The following is an 18,831-nucleotide window of genomic DNA, read 5'->3' as shown; positions in this document are numbered from 1 at the left end:
TTGCACAGTGCTGGGGACCTGTTCTGCAGTAGTTATTCTTGTCAGAGTGATCTTCTGTAGTGAATCTTGTTCCACAACAGTGGAAGATTATATTAATATGATTTATAAATAATTAGGGGAAAAAAGAAAGCCTTCCTGGAGGCTTCCCCTCAAGACTAACAGATCTGCTGTGCAATCTGTTAATGGACATTTATCCTGTAACCTGGAAGCTTTCAGTATGCCAACTGTAATTATTTTTCTGTCATGGTAAATTTAGGGTTGTGCTTGAAGGCTTCCAGAGCCAGACAGAACAAGAGGCAAATTTGGGTATGATTTTTTCAGTCCAATTGTAGGATTCACTGCTGACTTGATATTACAAAACAGTTGAGGTTGGAAGCGGCCTCTGGGGCTTTTCTTGTCCAGACTCCTCTCAAGCAATGCCATATCATTATTGTTCCTTCCAAGTGAGATCCAAGACTTCCTCTGTTGTGGAGCTTTGCATTTGCCAAGTGCCCAACTACTAGTGCCTCTGTACTACAGAAAAACTCTCTCCTATAGTCTTCCTTTTCTGGTGTCCAGTGTTTTATTCTTTGCCTTAACTGACACGAATGTGTGTCCATGTTCAGTTAAACATGCAAGTTTTTGAGCAAGCCAGTGTCAGAAAGCATCAAGGTGAACAGGAGTCTTGTGTCCCTGGAAACTCTACCCATGGCTAGAAAACTTCCCCCATGGTTTAAAAACTTAGTTAAGGAGAGAGCTCAGAGCTTTTCCACTAGAAGAGTATTTCTTCAGTGAAAAGTTAGCAGTGATTTTGATGCTATGTTGGATCTTTTTCGTGTTGGTAACATGGGAAGGTTATTTCAAGAATGTCAGGAAAGGTCTCTTTCATGCTTTGAATCACAGCAAACAGTTCTTAGCTGAAGAAGAATCTGAAAGCATCACATGATGGGAGAGGCATAGCCAGTGGTTTAGGTAATATCCTTTAAGCAAGGCAGGAGATCAAAGTATTGTGTGGTACTACAAACTTAATGTGCATGTCTGTGTTGTGGATGTGTGTATGTAGATTGCTCAAACTTGAACAATTCTGTGATACTTTTTACAGAATATCTTACAGCAGACCCTATAAAACAACCACCAAAAAATTGCTAGAACATTCAGGCCATAGCTCAGTTCCTTTTCCTTGCCTCATGATCTGTATTTTATATGACAATTACACAGTAAGATTTATTAACCATTTAGGATAAAGGATGTAAAATCTTATGTCTTATACTGCGGGAATAATTTGATGTCTATGTTGTTTTTCAAGGCTGTAATAAAGAGAAATAGCCTGAAGCCAGGAAGGATTTAATAAGGGTGTGCATTGTAACTGCCAGTCAAATAAACTTAGGGTCCAGTTTCTCAAGCACTTGAAGCTCTCAGTGCTGAGGAAGGAGCTTTCTTACTATGCATTCATATGTAATCATGTCTTTCTCCTTTATGCTGTTCTTTCTTTGTGCTGGTTAAAGTTGCTGCAGATGGCAGATGTCTTTGTAGCTTTATAACTTCTTCGGCAAACTGTCAGCATTCCTTGTGTTTTCTGTTAGTCTTTTCCCTTGGCCCATGGAAGATACTTAATTGTTTTTAGAGACATCTATTTGAAATCCAGAACTACCTTTCAGACTGTATTAAATGTTACAGAAACTGCTTCTGTGGCTGAACAAATTTGTGCTTAATACATAGGTCATCTTAGCTCCAGGGTATCTTGTCATCACTGGCTTGCAATCTTCAGTATCAACTGCAAAGCCTTTTGATGGTTCATCTCTAACTTCAGGACAGCTAACAATAAAGGCTGCTGTCCACTGAAGGAATATGAATCTGATGTATGTTGCCTATGTGTTTTTACAGAGAAGGAAAATCCTAAGGAGTAAATTATAGGTTTATTCATCTGTATGATTGCTCAGATCTCAGATCTCAGGCTTACATTCAGGATCAAGCTACATAGCCAGAGTGGCTTTTACAAAAATTCAATTGTCTTAAGATCTCCACTAATTCTGGTACCCATTCCCCTGTGAGGACTTCACCCATTTGTGCAGCTCAGCCTGGCTATGTCAGCTGCAGAGCTGATGGCCCAGTCTCCAAAGCAATTGAGATCTCCCCGTATCGGATCTGCTGGGGTCTGACTTGGAAGTCTCATCAACAGGCATCTTAATTTCTGGTCTTTGCAACACAGTGTTGCTTTAGCCACAGCTAACCTCAGGCTTTGTCTCCTCTTCCTTGCTTTGCCTTCTAGTTCTGATTTTTGTTGGCATTATGCCATCTTTTTCCTTAACAGGCTGTCTTGGCCGTCCAGCCTGGCATTTGATTTCTTTGGTTTAAGGATTTTGATTCTAGACTTCAACTGACCATGGAACATAGTTTTGCTTTGCTCCTTGAATCTGTCTGTTCCTCAACTACTCTGTCTTTCTGCCCTTGGTCACAGTGACTTACCGCACCTGATTCTTGTTCACATCCCAAAACTCCATTAGTATCCTGAAACTCATGGTCAGGAAAAATTAACTGTCCTGTGTGGCTTCCTTTGATTTTAGCTTTTTTTCCCATGTATGGTCACTGACCAGTGTGACAGGTCACAGTGGACTTCTGTGATTTGAACACTGCAGCTAGAGGCCATATTATTCTGTTTGCTTCTTGACTGCTCTTAGACCTTACCTTTTTCAGACTGCCTTGTTTGATCAGCCATGGAACCTTTTGCCCAATATCAGGGCAGTTCTGGGTGTTGGGTGTTTTCTGTCTCAAAGAGAAGGTGAGGACAATAACATCTTTAATACTTAAAATAGTTAGATAGCTACATCATCACATTTTGGTTTAGGGTAGTGACTGTAGTCTTACTTATTCCTGTTTTTTGTTTCAAAGAGAGGATTGGTTTATGTCTGTTAACTTCAAGTTGGCTGTGTCCACGCAGATATCAGAGTATTTCACTAGATATATCTTTATTTCTGACAGTGAGTCAGAACTATGACTTATACAAAAAAGTCATACAAACTATGACTTTTGCTTTTAGATGGCAAAAGACAATCTTACCAGTGTTTTGAGAGAGGTTTTAATCCATCAGAGCCAGAGCAGACCTCCTAGGCATACTCCTAGGCATGTATATATTCTATATATTCTAGGCAAAAGACTGAGGAAGGAACTGACAGACTAGCAACCATTTTTTATCAAATTACACTTGGCTCCCACTGAGTTCTTCACTAATTTATTGTGCCTGGAGTATTCCTTTCACAGAACATATTCCAAATCATGCAAGTTTTGACTGTACAACTGAATACAACTTGCTGTCCCACATCAGTGTCATGCATGAGGATGCTTTTCTACTAGGATGGTGGGAGTGATCAAGGCATTTCTGCATAATTTCGCCTTAATGTTATTTTCATTATGATGGAGGTTTCCATTCACATCCTGTGTCAAAAGGCTTTAACCTCTTGAGGTTAGAGATTATATGCAATATGTATGATATAGCAATATACGAAATATACATTGCTATACCTAGGCCACTGGAACATGACGGTGTACCCAGGAGAAATGTATGGCCACAGCCACTTACAAATAGAGACTGTGAAAATGTTTGCAGTATCTTTCATTGTTTGACTGCATGACTGTTCCAGGCACGCTCCACTAGAGCTCAGGCAGTGTTAGTGGCACTGCTGAGACCTGTCTTCATCTGCAAAACCTCTTTACTTACTGACTTTATCCTTCCTGACATGTGAGCACTACTGGAGTTCAGCCATTCACCATAATCCTGCCATTGCTCTTTAGAGAGAGCATTTCCACGACCACATCCAGTTGAATGTCTGGAAGACACTGCTTAGTCAAGCAGAACCTGAATGGATGCAGGGAAAGTCCATGAAAGATACAATTTTATTTACAAGAAACTCAATTTCTTCAAAACTTGTTGCTGAATGTTCTAATACTATTCCTTCTCTGGCGCCCTTGTGATGTTGGACAGGTGAGGAGGAACTGAACTGACTGGATACACTTTGACTGATATGCTCATGCACTGATGATCAAGTGGGCTGGAAGACCACATACACACATCTGGAAGCATGCTACTCCTAGTTTAATTAAAAATTAGCTAATCTTGAGTGACAGGTTGTTTGCAAAAAAAACAACTTGGAAAGCTTCTCCAGGAAGTGTGTTGGGGATAATGCATTTTGGTTTCCTGTTTGCAGGAGCACCAGAACTTTTACTCCAGTGACATGTCCTTGGGCTACCTAGTACTTTCTGTGAAGTATGAACAGATTGAGAAACAGGAAAATCTCCGCCTGTTGCTGAGGTAACAGTGCCTGTTATTGAAGAGTATGCTGCTGTGCTGTGTCTCTTGTCTTACCTTGCACTCCCTCTGCATAGATGTGGGTGTGAATTTCATGTCTTTCTTCCGGAGAGAAAAGAAACTGCAAAAAAACCTTTGAGCCTTTTTTTCTTGCCTTCTGCTCTTGAGTTGCTCTCAGCAGTTTCCTTAAAGAAAATGGTGTGGTGCTTACAGGTGTATCTTTCTAGTACCTGTGTGGAAAATACCTGCTCTTCCCTCTAATAGAAAGTTTCTCTGTTTATTCTGTCTACTTAGAGATATGTGAGTACTCTCTAGGAGAATATGGATGTCCTCCAATATGAATAGCTGTCCTTCCATTCCCTAATGGAGGACAACCTAGCCCAGGCTTTGTACTTGAGATTAAGGCTCCCTTGAAGGCGATCTAGAACATTCCCTAGATTCCCAGGGCAGTCTATGAAGCTATAACCCTTAGGGTTATGAAGAGAGACATTACCTAGTGAGAGCTGCTGGATGAGCTACAAGAAGAACAGAGAAGGATCTTGCATGGGTGAGAGGCCACTGCAGAGAAGCTTTTTAGCACACTATGGGCTGGATGCGCTCCCTGTAGGCAGTGATACTGGAACCTAGTGATGTACAGTTGCCTCTGACAAGGATTTGTCCAGGACTGAGGGGAAAAAATGATTGCGTAAGAATCAGCTACAACAAAATCACTGGTGGGTTTCCTCCAGTGTCTGCAGAAAATGCTTCAGACTGGCAGCAATAATCTGGGAATAAAGAGAGAGCCTGTTTGTGAGCTGTGCCTGGGAATGTTTTCCTGTGTAGAAGAGACCAGGGAAGAACAAAAGGGTAGTTATTCCTCTATTAAGATATTTTATTCTATGCAGTACTTTTTGCTCAATAGCTTGTTTATAATGCTTAGAAGAGGCTTTTGACAGCACAATATTTCTTCTTCCTTAGAAAGATATTTCTCCTTAAATATACATACAAAGAGGAAGGCAGCTTTCCTCTGTCAGCTTTCTGGAGCAATGCTACACCAGTTTTTACCTCCTTTACTTTGCATAGATTTGCTTTCCTAGGCTGTTTCTAACAGACTTTTTAACAATCTTTCAAGCCCTCTGAAAGGGCTGATCATGGGAATCCCTTACTATTCTGTGTTCATGAATTGTGTTTTGATTTCTGTGAAAGAAAATGGTGTGGGGGGTAGCAAAATACTTCTTCAAGGCAGACAGGAGTCCAAAGGAGGAAAGACGCCAAGGACTCCTGTTTTGTCTTCCTCTAGTCACCATAACAAATGATGGGTAGTAAGCAGTGAAAATATCTTGCTTTTCCAGTGATTCTATGCACCACGGTTGAAATTAAGCCTCTGGAATTAACTGCTTTAACAATACTCTGAAGGAATGGCTACTCTTTCTTTAAAGATCCAGTGTTGCTTGTGTCTTCCTTCAGCCATCAGTCTCTAATGCATTTTTGTTCTATGTCAGGACTCGTACTGGCACCAAACATGATCTAATTCCTATTTCCTGTCTGAATGAGTTTCCCAATGCTGTTCAGATGGCAAAGGTGAGATTCATGCTTGCCTATTTTTCTTAAGGCCTCATTCTTCAAGTTATTTTCACCTCTGTCCTTCCATTTCCCTCTTTTTCTACTATTCACCGGTTATATAGAACTGTTACATAGTTCCCTTTTACCCTTCCATTTTCCTGCCTTTTCTTTCTCTTCTAATTTTACCTCAGAATTTTTGCCTGAAGGGGCTCCTGACAGATAATTATATACAGTGCCTACACTGTCATGCCTGCAACAAGCCAGGGCACGTGATAATCACACTTCTGTTTCCCTGTCTCTCTCACTCAACAGCTACTGTGTGAGGATGTGAATGTTGAACGCTTCTTTCCTGTCCTCTATCCCAAGGTACAGTGTTCTGATATGTCTGTATATCACTTTTCCATCAAGGTCTGGCTAATGACATCCAGGTGACAGTTTCTGTTTTCATTACCTCAGGCTTCACAGCTTATTGTTGCATTTGATGAACACGTCATAAGCAATAACTTCAAATTTGGGGTCATCTACCAAAAACCTGGACAGGTAAGACCCATCAGATCCCATGGTACTTGGGGCAAAATGAAAAGAATCAGTTTTCTTAGCTTAAAGGATGTAGTAGCAAGGTCTACACTGTCCAGAAGCAATGGCATGGAGGCAGCAGTGTTTGTGCAGTGCCGTGGTTCCCTTGGCATGCCTCTTCCAGCTGCAATGTCTCTGGCAGTATAGGCTTTGTGAATCTCTGAATCCTAACTCTAACCCTCATGGCAGCTTGGAGCTGAGGCACAGGACCCCAGCACCATGGGGGGCTCAGATCAGAAATATATTCAAGCAGAGATGTTTGTTGGTTGAACTGTCTGTAGAAATTACTGCCCGTTCTTTGTACTCCTTGTGCTTCTTACTACTTCTGCTTTCCTTCTGTAGACAACTGAAGAAGAAGTCTTCAGTAACACAGTAGAGAGTCAGGGTTTCCTGGAGTTCCTGGATTTCCTTGGTGACAAGATTCAGCTGCAGGATTTCCGTGGGTGCGTACACAGGGGAGCTGGAAAGCCAGATTGAGTTAGGGAACATCATGTGTTCAGAGGCTGTGACTGTTACAGCCCAGCTTCCAGAGAAGTGCTGTGTCTTCTGAATCCCAGTGCAGGTGAAGAAGCCCCAGATACTTTTGTCAGCCATCATGTCTGGGAACTAGTTGGAGCTTAGGTCTCTGCTGGTATTTTTATTTAAAGGTCTCCGATATCTCAATCTGACCCGCAGCATCAGCAAAGAATAATTTTACGTGGCAGTGCAAATACAAGTTTGTTTCATAGTGGTATGGGGCAGTATGGTTTCAGGCTCTTTCTGTGAGGCATCCCATCCCTTCTGTAGTTCTAACATACAGAGTGTGTTTCTCAGAGGAATGCCAAAGAAGGTAGCTACTTTGAGGATCCCTGCTTTAACTTCATGGCTTTTACACAAGCTGGTATGTTCACCAGCACAAACATGGTGCAGCTTGAGTCATTGCATTGGTTTGGGGAAGACTTGGTGCCTCACTATCATTGATTTCCTAAAAATCACTTTTGATAGTCCTGATGTAGTACTGTTACTGATACTGTCTGTCTTCTCTCTGCTCTCTCATTCCTGCACTGCCTGACCTGTGGTGTGGTGTGGATTTGCTCAGGTTCCGGGGAGGCTTGGATGTTACCAGAGGTCAAACAGGCACCGAGTCAGTCTATACAAATTTCCGGGGGAAGGAGATAATGTTTCACGTGTCCACAAAGCTGCCCTTCACAGAGGGAGATTCCCAGCAGGTATCAGAAGGGGGAGTAAGGATTACAACAGCGTGGCTGGGAGAGAAGGGCTATTTGAAGGAGGACTGCATGGAGGGGAGAATGACTGACTGTATAGTGTTGGGAATTATGGCTGGAGTAATGGCAAAAGTAGTAATGAGCGGCTTGGTGAACAGATAGTTTTGAGATGTTAGGCAGGCTGGTGTTTGAGGTCCCATCATACTGTTCTGGTCTTTTTCACCTGCCTTCTCTCTTCATTATTTCTTTCCTCTCCAGCTTCAGCGGAAGCGTCACATTGGGAATGATATTGTAGCCATCATTTTCCAGGATGAAAGCACACCTTTTGTCCCTGATATGATTGCTTCTAATTTCCTTCATGCTTATGTGGTAGTTCAGCTCACTCATAGCACCACTGGGGACACTCTCTACAAGGTAACCAGAATCAATAGATTAGCCTGTGCCAATTTTGGTCCTTGATGTGGAAACGGGTTCTTGGGCCTTTGGGAGAGGTGCAGATTCAGCCAGATGTCATCCTGATTTCTTGAGTGTCTATACCTGAAAGCTGAGTTGTTTTATTGTTAAGTTGTATGCTTTTCTAAGTAGCTGGTTAATTTGTGAAGCTTAAAACTTTGGAATTGAAGCAGAAAGAATTCAGGTAAAATATTTTGTTTATATCGCAGAGCCCGAGCCATAATTGATTGCACTTTGGGGGTTGTCTCGCTTACATTGTGTAAGTCAGGTAAAATTCATGTCTGCATTGCCCGTGCTGCACAGCACAGTGCTTGCAACTTGCACTGCCTGAGGCTGCAGGTCAGATACAGCTGCTTGACCTGACTATGGAATCCAAGCCAGCTACACCTGCTTTTGGGGATCCCAGAGCTGATGCCCATCCGGCAGGCATGTGTTACCTGTTAGGGCCTTCCAGCTGAAAGAATCCCTGCTAGAGCCCAAATTAATTATCTGTGGCCTTTGGACACAGCTCGTTCTCTCTCTGACATAACTCTATATGGATATCTGTATAATTTTATGTTCAACTTTCAGTGATGCTGAGAGAGCAGAAAATATAAAGAAACTTGGGTTTGTGATGGATTTTCAATTGTAGAAACATTTTAATCCCAAGTGGCATGTGTTGTATTATATAGGGATTTTGATATGGTGATGATGAGTCCTTATGCCTTGGAGGTCTACAGGAACACCAAGAATATCATAATTAGGACAGTATCCCCATCCCCTCTTCCACCAAGAGGATGTTGGTGGTGGACCTGCCACCTTCCCTTGTTCCCTGTGCTTTGGGCAGCAAGGCTTTCACTACAAACCAGCTGGGGTTTCAGTTCTCCTCTTGCTCTCTGTTTTGTAGGGCACAAAAATTCACTTGACTTCTTAATGACAAGGAAAGAGCTTGGAAAACTTGGTATTCGTTATGTGTCTTCATGCCATTGTTTTCATCTTTGCCTGTCTGCAGTACCTTTTTTTATTTGTTGTTGTTAGTGTAATAGGGCTGCTTCATTCCATAAAGAAGAAATCATCCCAATAATCACCCTAGAGCCAATGCAGAGTTTTCTGTAAAGGGTTTTCTAAAGGGGCTTTAACTGGTGCTGCCTTGAGAGCATTGTAGTACACAAAAGACTGCCATTTGAAAGATTTCTTTGCCATCCCTTGTTCCATTTACTTAAGCTTTAGTGCATCCTGTTAAATTGGAGTATTAATGGAATTTATTTCACAGAATCAATTTTTGCAATCAGAAAACTAAAAATGCAAAGCAGGATTTTAACTGGTAGATATCTATTAGGAGAGAGATGGAGGCTTTGTAATTAGGGGAGGTGGCCTAAAATGTGAGAAGTCTTAATTAAATCCAGAGCCCATTTCCTTCTTCCTCTCATTAAACTGACACCTCTCAGTGTCTCTGTGACATTTATTTGTTGTTTTGGCAGTTGTGGTTGTTAGGACATTATTCCCTCTTGTATGAAAGGACAAATAATGGTCTTGTTTCATCTCAAACATAAAAAAACCCTGTGAAATATTGTGAAGTACTGTATGTATTTGGTAAGATAGCTACATATAATTATGGGTAAGTGCTGTGAAGAAACAAGTGACCATGTAAAAACTGGACTGCATCACAGTTACTTCTTTAGACATTGGTATGTCAGGTGGGAGCATGCTAAAAATAAAACAAATGAAACCTATCTCTTACTGGGAAAATGCATTTGCATGTTTACCACCTGTGACTCCCAGAGCCAGAGGCACTGAGATACTCCCTTCAGTGTGCAGCATGTCTCCACCAAGGATTCTCTGTAAAAAAAAAAAAAATAGGTCAGGACAACCACACTGACAAAGGTTCTTTAGTGGATGTTAATCTTGTGGGCTGAATAGGAGCATTTTTTTGTTCCTAAATGTACTGGTTGTACTAGTTATTATTTAACATATTTTTTTAAAAGCAGTCAGTTCAGCTTTTTTTACTGCTCTTACTGTGTGCACATCTAGCTGGCTGAGTTTCTGAGAGATAAATGAGCACATCCATCCACTGAGTTCAGGAACAGAAGGATGCACATGACACTATATTACATCTCTTTCTTATAAGTAAATTACTTAGGAGGAATCTGATCTATCATAGTAGTTTGATGGTCTCACTTGTGTTCTGATACTCATTTTTTCCTCCTTATATTATTTCAGGTTTCAGTCACAGCCCGAGATGATGTCCCCTTCTTTGGACCGCCGCTGCCAAATCCAGCCATATTTAAAAAGGTTTGTTTCTCTGGTCCAGTGTTAGTTGGCAGGGAACACACAGTTGTGTTCTGAGTTGGTATTGTCAGTCTGGCTAGAGTACTTTGGAGGTCCAAAGAGTAGTATGCAGAGCTTTTATAATGGGATATTTTTACTAGTGTTTTCATCTCCTGTTTAGTCTAGTCTTCATCTTGTCTTGTAGAGTGCAGAGTTTCGTGAATTCCTTCTGGTCAAGCTCATCAACGCCGAGTACAGCTGCTATCGAGCTGAGAAATTTGCTAAATTAGAGGTGGGTCTGTTACCTACCTGCTTCAATTAAAAAGAATACTTATATATATATATAATAAATATATTATTATCAGATAAAGAAAATAAAGTAAAATTTCTGACTTCTAGTTTTGTGTTGCTTAAGAAAGGAAGATGAAATGTGATTTTATACTCAGTTATGGGATATTTTCTTCATATTTCTTAGCAGGTATGATACAATATGGACAGGTACACTTTAATATAAAAATCTCATCCTCGAGTAAGGATGGGAATGTGATACATATATTTTGCTGGAAGAAATTCTGTATTAGCTGAAATTCAGTATTATGCTACAGGATGCATGCTGATATCACTGATTTTTGGTTTAAGGTACCAAAATTCTGTTCCAGACTCTGCTGTTGCCTGATCTAGAAAAAAACATGTCTCGATTTCATCAGCTGTAAAGAAGTGTCCTTTATGATTTGCTTTAGACAGAGCTTGAAGGGTCTGGGTGTTACTGCAATATATTCTGTAACTATGCAGTTAAAACCACTTCATACTGTTTAAAGTGATTTTCATGGGGTTTTGTTGTTGGCATTGTTGGTCTTTTGGCGTTTTTTGTTTGCTTGTTGGGGTTTTTTTTAAGAAGACATTGATGTAAGACATTGAAAAAACAGGAAAAAAAATCTCTCCACTCTCAATAAAAGCTGTTCTGATTCCCAATGTTGATGCAGGAAAGAACACGGAGTGCACTCTTGGAGAGCCTTTTTGAGGAGCTGCAGCTTCGCAGCCGCAGCATGATGGGATTACCTGTAGGGGAGGATGACAAGATAGAGAATGGCAGTGGGGGCTTCCTCGAGAACTTCAAGGTGAGCCTTTCTACAAACCTCTAGTGTGGTCTAGAATTCCATACTGGTCCTTAGAAGCCAAACTCTTAATGCTTTGTGCTGGTGTCAAGTGTCAGATGTGATGTTATTCCATGACTTACAGAAGAAGGAGTCAGTGTTTTTAAGAGGAATTGTAGTAACTAGGAGCAAGGGGCTTTCAGGTCCTGTTCCTACAGCAGATGTCTTTCAATTCATTTTCATTATAACTGAAATAATTGCAGGAGTCACTGCAGAAGTTTCTAACTTATCTCTGAATGTACTGTCTAGAAAAACCGCGGTGCTTTCCTTACCCTCTAAAAGCCAGATGGCATGTTAGGGCGTTTTTATTGTTGATTTTTTAAAAATAAACCAGCTGACAGAACTTTCTTTCAGAAGTGATGAAGATAATTGATATGAGAAAGCAAAGGTTTTGTATGAATGGGCAAACTGAGTTTTGAACTGGTTATACAGAGAGAATCTTTATTGCTTTCCTATTCTCTCTACTTGCCCATTCCCACTTAACATGGGAAGTGCCTTGCCACTTCATTTATATAATGTTATCTCTCTGGAAAGAGAGGTGTTAAAAACAGCATTTCTTCAGATGACTTTATGGCTTTATATGATGGGTCAATTAGAATTGCTAAAGTCTGTAATACTAACGTGTTCACAAATAGGTTTGGTAGCTGTGTGCGTAGCTTTGGTCAGGATTATTTGGATGCTTTGGTGAGGATTATTTTTTTACATACAAACTGCCTTTGCTGCTAACCATGAATTTTAACCCATCCATGTCTTACACTAATTTTCCCAAAATGTCCTTTTATGCCTTCTGGCAGATGCTGGGATTTGCACATCATGTACACAGATGATATTTATAAATGGCTGGAAAAGGCTGAGTTAAGTCAGAAAATGGCTTTTTTAAGTGCTGCAGATTTTGATATGGCTGCTTTCCCATTGAAACCAGAACTCAAGTTCTTATGATACTGAACCTTACAGCCTCGAACAGGAGTTTGACTGTGTTTTATAGCCTGTACTGGATAGGACTGCTCCAGGTGATGCTGTTTAATCCATTGTGCTGGGATACTGGTAGGAAACCTCTATTCATTGCAATAGCAGAAGGGAAGTGAAACTAGAAAATACATTTCATGAAGAGCTCTTCCCAGAGCTCCATGAATCAGCTAGGACCAATCTAAGGTGCTGCCTTCTCAGAGTTAGGATCTGTGTGGTTCTGGTGTCAGTCTGTCACAACTTCCCACTCAATCTGTGGTGCTTCTCACACTACCCTACCGTGTGCATGTCTATATGTGTATATCTGTGTTTGTCTGTTTCCCTGCCTCCCTCCTGTTCAGCGGGTGATCAGAGGCCGCAGCCAGAGCCTGGATACCATGGGGATATCCATGAGAAAGCAGCAGCCAGCCACCCTGCCCAGCCGCCCAGCTACAGCTGGCCTTGCCCTCAGCCAGAGTGTCGCCGAGGGCCCTAAGGCCATTGCTGCGGTAAGGTATTCGGGTGGGCTGTAAGAGAGAACCCGGCATACCTTTGTAACCACCCATACATTTCCTTTCCCTATTAGTTATTCCTCTTGTCCCACTGTGAATCTTTTTGTTGTATCCTCCCATTTCACAAGTGGTGACAGCATGTGTTGCAGTCTGTTTTGTCTGTGCCCATCTCTAGCCCCAGTTCATGTGTAAACTAGAGCTGAGATTGATGCAGACTGGGAGAAGAAAGCCAAACATGATTCTGCATCAAACATCTATCTCTGATATCCTGGATTAGATCCTGTACAGTGCCACGTGTTAAAAAATGCATGCACTGTGGTTTGGCTGGAATGGTACTGTATTGTCATATGGCAAGACCTGAGAACATAAGAACCCTAGAACTGTTTCATTTTCTTTGATTTCACCAAACAGACTATTTTCTGTAATATAAACAGGTGCACAAGATATTTAAGGTGCTGTTTTGCTGTAAATAGAATTTGCGTGTTGGGAACAAACAGCAGAATTAATAAAGTTTGGGGTGAGAAGAAGAATGAATATTTCTAGTCACTATCAAAGCCTTTCTTACTTGATAGGGATACTAAATATGTGTGACCAATAAATTAAAAATCTATCACAAATCTTTCCAGAAAAGGATCCATCAGTTTCTGATACTGAAAATATGGTTACCTTGGCCAAAGTGCATCCAGCTGGTTGTGGTCTCTGCACTAGTGATGTCAATACAGGCAAACTACAAAAAAACCCACCCATCTCTGAGTAAGCCAAGAAGATGCCCTTCAGTGTGAAGATTTCTTGGTGACAGTTTACTTGGTTGTATGCATCCTTTATGTCAATACAACGAAGTCATAGCATACTAATGACTTGGGTTTGCTGCCTCCTTTTCTCCTTTAACTTCTGGTTTTCTTTGTCTTTCTGGTTCTGCCTCTCCTCTCACCATATGGGGATACCTCCCTTCCCAAGCCTGTTTCTCTGTATACTGGCTGTGTTCTGCCTTTGTTTCTTTATAACTCTGTCCCTTTCTCACACCACCTTTGTGAGCCCTGGCTGCTGTTGCTCGCTGACAGAAAGTACTCCTTGCACAAGTGGAGCTGAGCTCTTGTATTGCAGTAAAGGAGAGGATCTGGACCCACATTGCAAACTCTTGTCCTATGCTTTCAGCACTCCACAGCTTTTCCTGTCTTTTTCCTCTCCTTTCTGTCATGCTTTCCTTTTTTCTAGTCTTTTGCCTTGCCTGGTAGGAGCCCGTCACGTACTCGAGCCAGCCGCTTCCATGGGCGACGGAGTAGTGCCATTGGCATTGAAAACATACAGGAGGAAAAGAGGTATGAGCTGTGGGGAGACGAGACAAAGAGGGTAAAAAAACCAAGAGGAGATGAGAAAAGGAACGTAGGCACATATAGGCAGAGGGGGAACCATCAGGAATGAGAACTAAAATGGAAATTGTTGGAATGGGAAGAAAAGAGTCTGATTATCGACTGATGGAGAAATGGACAAATAACAGAAACAGACAAAATTAAAAGAGGTTGTTTGGAATTGGAGAGATTCAGTATTTGAGTAAGAATGGAGGAAATGGGTAGAGGAACATTATAAGATCACTCTTAAATAGTGTGCAGTATTATCCGGGACTCCTGAGTTTCCTGCTCTTCACTAACCACTTTTAGAAGCAAGTCAGATGAAAGGCTGGTATTTGGGAAGGTGATGCTTGATTGTTTGTCTGTTTTCATGTTAAAATATTCAAATAGGAAAAACTTCTGGTAACTTACAGGATTTATGAAAAAAAGCTTTAAGTCCAAATGACTAGTGTTTAAGTTAGATCATCTGAGAAATAATTATAATTAATGGACAATATACTGATTCAAGGAGTGATTTGGCATATTTGACAGAATTGTAACCATTCAAAAGTTGTCTACTGGTCACAACAGATTATTTAGTTAAATTATACATTTCTCTCAGCTCTAACTGAGACATCTTTTTAAGATTATACAGAGTCTCAAAAGTCACATGAATGCTCTGCAGTTTTCCCAGTTGCAAGAATTCCAAGAAACAGCTTAAAGACTGGGTGCAAAAGGGGGAAAGTCATCACTAAAGTGGAAACTAGTTATTTTAGGAGGAAATTACTGCATTTTCCCTTCTTTCTTAATTAGGTGCCTATGACCTAATCTGAATAAAAATAGAACTTTTGAGAAAAATTAAATCTTCAGAGACATCTGCCCTGTAGTAGTCTAAGCTATCACAGTAGCCACAACTTCTCACTACTTTAAATACTTTTGTACCTTAGTCAGCTGTGTCCTTCAGTCCATTATTTTGTGTACAACAGCCGTTTCTATCCCCTTGAAGGATCTGTAAAACTTTCCTACTACAGGGAAAACTCCTGGATTTATTTTCTTTTTTTTTTCCCTGCTCTTTGCTTGGAGGGATCTGATGAACTAATTGGCTTATTTAGCTTTCCTTTTGCTTACTTGTAAACTTAGATGTGAGGAACAGGGAGCCTTAGTTTGTATTTCTGAAAGACTTCTTGGGTCATTCTTGAAGGTGCAGTTTCACTAGCAACTGCTTTAAGAGTTCATTGTTATTGAAAGCAGATGTGATACTTCCCCTCTGTCCCTTTCATCTGCCCAATCCTGACTATTCCTTGTGATGATTGCTCAGATCCCCAGTGGGCCTTTTATGGAACTGCTTCAGCCCAGTAATCAAATAGAAAAAGTATCAACTTTCTTTCACTGGATTAATTGTCTGCCAGGTTCTGCCATGAACTGGCTCGTGGAGAAGTCTGATGGGTACCAGGACTGGTGGAAAGTGCACTCAGCAAGAATGAAGGAGGCTGGAGCATGCTCTCTTTCTGGGAACAGTGAGCTCAAAGTGTCACCTGTGACTTCATCCTGAAGCTGTAATTTAATGATATGCAGGCTTTGCTGACAGAGCTGACCCAGTCCATCCCCCTTGTTAGTTTGTTGTAGGAGTTTCAGGGTTGTTTTAATTTTAGAGTTTCTTTTTGTCAGGGTAATTTCCAGTCTCACAAACAATTGTATTAGCATAAGTGGGTATCAGAAACTGTGATGTGTGGGGCACAGGTAGGGTCAACTGACCAAGAAAGCAGAGGAAGAACTTTGTGACAAACTCCATCACTGAAGCCCTAAGAAATCCCCCAAAATCCCTTCGTTTTCCTTTCTTTAATTAAATGTACCTCTCATTTCAGTTACTCACACAGACAGCTTTCTTCAGTAGTATCTTGACAAGTCCTAGTAGCAATAACACTTTTGTAACCATCATCTTTATGCTCTCTATTAAATCCTGTAGCTTCTTAAGACCAGTGGAATGGGGAGGATAGAGGAAAAAGTTAAAAAAATAAAGGTGACTACTGAAATTAATTCAGGCCTTAATATCAATTCAAAAGGAGCTTAAAGTTGGCCATTTCCAGATGTCACATGTGATATCAAAGGAGTCTGCCCTTTTCAGCACAACTGTGTTTGCTTCCCTTTTACACGTATACAGGAGATACAGCTTTCTACTGTGTCTTGTAAGGGAGTGTTAGAATAGATGGTAGTTAACTCTGGCCCTGGAGTATAGCTGGTTTCTCTTTTCTCCCCGCAGAGACACCACAGAGAGAATTCAAAGGGTGTTGGACAGTCCAGGAACTTTCTTTGACCTGAAGTCTGATGGATCATCTAGTCCCAGCTCTCCAGAGTTCCCCAGCAGGAAGAGCAAGTGAGTTGAAAATAAATTTTAGGATTTGAAAGATGCTCACTGTCTCTGGTATTGGCTTAAGTGTGGTGCATGTCTTGCTCTGTTGAAGGCTTTACTGAAATTGTCCACATCAGGCATTGTAGCCTCTCAAAAGTTGGATGTCTGGCTGTGGCACAGTAATTCAGAGCCTGTCAGGAACTTGGCTTTCTTAAACAGACCGTGATGAAAGACTGGACCACTTGATTTTGGTTATATCTTTGCTGTAATGTGAGCTTGCATCCAACAGGATACACAAAGTCCTAGCTGTCCAATTATCCATGTTTACTCATGTGTATGTTTCCTCTATAGTTTGCTCTGGAGTGATTTTGGAGCTTCATGGAGAAGCTTGGACAAGGGTATGTTGGGTTGTTGGGTTGTACTCAAGTTCTGCCCCTTTAAGCAGGATTCATGCCGCTGCTCCCAACCAGCGTGAACTAACCTGTCTCCAGTCTCCCCAAAGTGTTACAGCAGGATTCCAGCACGGTCCCATGTGTTGCACCTATGTTTCATTGCTAAAGCACGCCATACCACACCCAGTGGTATGTGCAAAACACTCCATGCAGTAGTCTGCAAGTTAATTCTCCAGTTTCTGGTTGTCAAAAACTGGAAAAATGCAATTTCCTGGTAGTGGAGCTTTGCTGCTGCTAAGCTGTATTATACTGGGATATGATCCTACCTAGAACACTTCAGGGAAACCACCCATTTACATTTCCAAGACCCCAGAACAGCCTGTCTTTAAATCAAAGGCTGCAGCTGACTTTCTGGAACATTTTACTACACCTAATTTTTTTCAAGAGCTTGGATGAGACCTGTGGCAAGAAAGGTAGCAAGTACTTTGTATTAGGGCATTTCCCTTTCTCAGGACTGTGGAGATTCTTAAAAAACTTTCAGGAGGTGCCCTAGGACCAGGCATCTATGGTTATAGTCACTTAGTCGCTTCAGGTGCCAAATTTGACAAGGAAGAGCTGTCCTTCCAACTACACCCAATGCTCCCTAAGAATTACAAGCTGGTGACTATCTGCAGTAGTTCAGCTACCCAGTTGTGTGCTATAGGACTGTTCAGAATTTTGTCACAGCCAAGGTGCAGTGTTCTAGTTTTTGTGTACTAGTTTTTGGGTTGGATGAGTGCCCAGAATTTTAGTGTGGAGGAGGATGGGAGCACATCTAGGAGATACAGACCAATTAAGGTGCTAGCTCTGGCAGCTAAGGACTAGAGGGAATGCAGGACATGGAACATTAGTCAGCACCCCCCATCTTCCAGCATTACCAGATCATTCCACCTTCCCTTCCTCATCCTGCCTGGGGCCTTGTTAGTGAACTAGAAGTTCCTGACAGGCATGTGTGAGGGACTCTTGCTCTGATTAGATAGCTGATTACCTTGCATAATCACCAAGAATTCTGCTTCCCCCACTTCCCAACCCCCATTCTCCATCAGCTGAGGAGGTGAGCCAGCTACAATGGCTGTTTCAAGTTGGTATCCACATGCTTTCAGAGAGCAAACATAGCATGGGATTTTACTAACAATACTTGCATGAATATTGTTTATGTACATTAGGCATGACCTGTATGATTTGTCAGTTTGTCTAGTTCTGTTCCCAGGATTCTTTTTCCAGTCATGGACTCAAAACCGCTTAGGATCACCAGAAAAAAGAAGTATTTTCATATCTGTGGTGGTTTAGCCCATTCCTGGACAGTTCATTTACAAGGTGGGATGCAGTGTGGAGTTTTGCACAATTAGTGATTAGTCAGAGTTGTGATCTCAGAGTTAGGGACTAGCCCTGTGCAGCCATACTTTTTGCATGACATTGGGGACAGGGAATTAAGAACATGTAATTCCACCATGTAAAGCACACCATTTTCAGCAAGACAGTATTAGCACAATATTGCCGAGAAGGCTGGGAGTGTAAAGTCTGTCTTGGAAAGAGTTTATTGGCATTCTGCTGAAATAGCCTACCTGGTGTTCATCAGCTGTGAAACCAGGATCAAGATGTAGGCATACTTCCAGTGCCGAAGAGTTCTGCCTCGTTCTAGAATAATTTATGTAGACCCTCTTAGATAACAGAATGGGCTATCCCTGGGAGTATGTCATCAGTCTATTCCTGGTTCTCTCCATAGAGTCACAAGAAATTTCTGTTACCTCAGAAATGTCCAGCATGATGCTACTGGTCTTAAATAATCATTTCAGATTCAAAACT

The 18,831-nt window shown here is 41.4% G+C and overlaps 1 protein-coding gene across 8 annotated transcripts in view; it reads left to right on the top strand.

Annotated features, from left to right (window-relative positions):
- Window positions 1–18,831, top strand: part of LOC102043041 (rap1 GTPase-activating protein 1) — a 43,902-nt gene that overhangs the window by 16,193 nt on the left and 8,878 nt on the right. For 3 of the 8 annotated variants that reach the window (XM_031064423.1, XM_031064418.1, XM_031064420.1), the window contains exons 7-19: window positions 4,182–4,285; window positions 5,764–5,842; window positions 6,137–6,190; window positions 6,281–6,364; window positions 6,743–6,843; window positions 7,479–7,608; window positions 7,864–8,019; window positions 10,258–10,329; window positions 10,511–10,597; window positions 11,289–11,423; window positions 12,767–12,913; window positions 14,132–14,235; window positions 16,505–16,618. In XM_031064423.1, coding sequence (XP_030920283.1) covers window positions 4,182–4,285; window positions 5,764–5,842; window positions 6,137–6,190; window positions 6,281–6,364; window positions 6,743–6,843; window positions 7,479–7,608; window positions 7,864–8,019; window positions 10,258–10,329; window positions 10,511–10,597; window positions 11,289–11,423; window positions 12,767–12,913; window positions 14,132–14,235; window positions 16,505–16,618 — 1,367 coding nt within the window. The other 5 variants (XR_004082646.1, XR_004082645.1, XM_031064421.1 and 2 more) reach the window with 4 other exon arrangements.

This window comes from Geospiza fortis, unplaced genomic scaffold, assembly GCF_000277835.1.
Source record: "Geospiza fortis unplaced genomic scaffold, GeoFor_1.0 scaffold1047, whole genome shotgun sequence".
NCBI classification, from domain to species: domain Eukaryota; kingdom Metazoa; phylum Chordata; class Aves; order Passeriformes; family Thraupidae; genus Geospiza; species Geospiza fortis.
The sequence above is the reverse complement of the archived record's forward strand: the minus strand, read 5'-3'. Positions and strand labels throughout refer to the sequence as shown.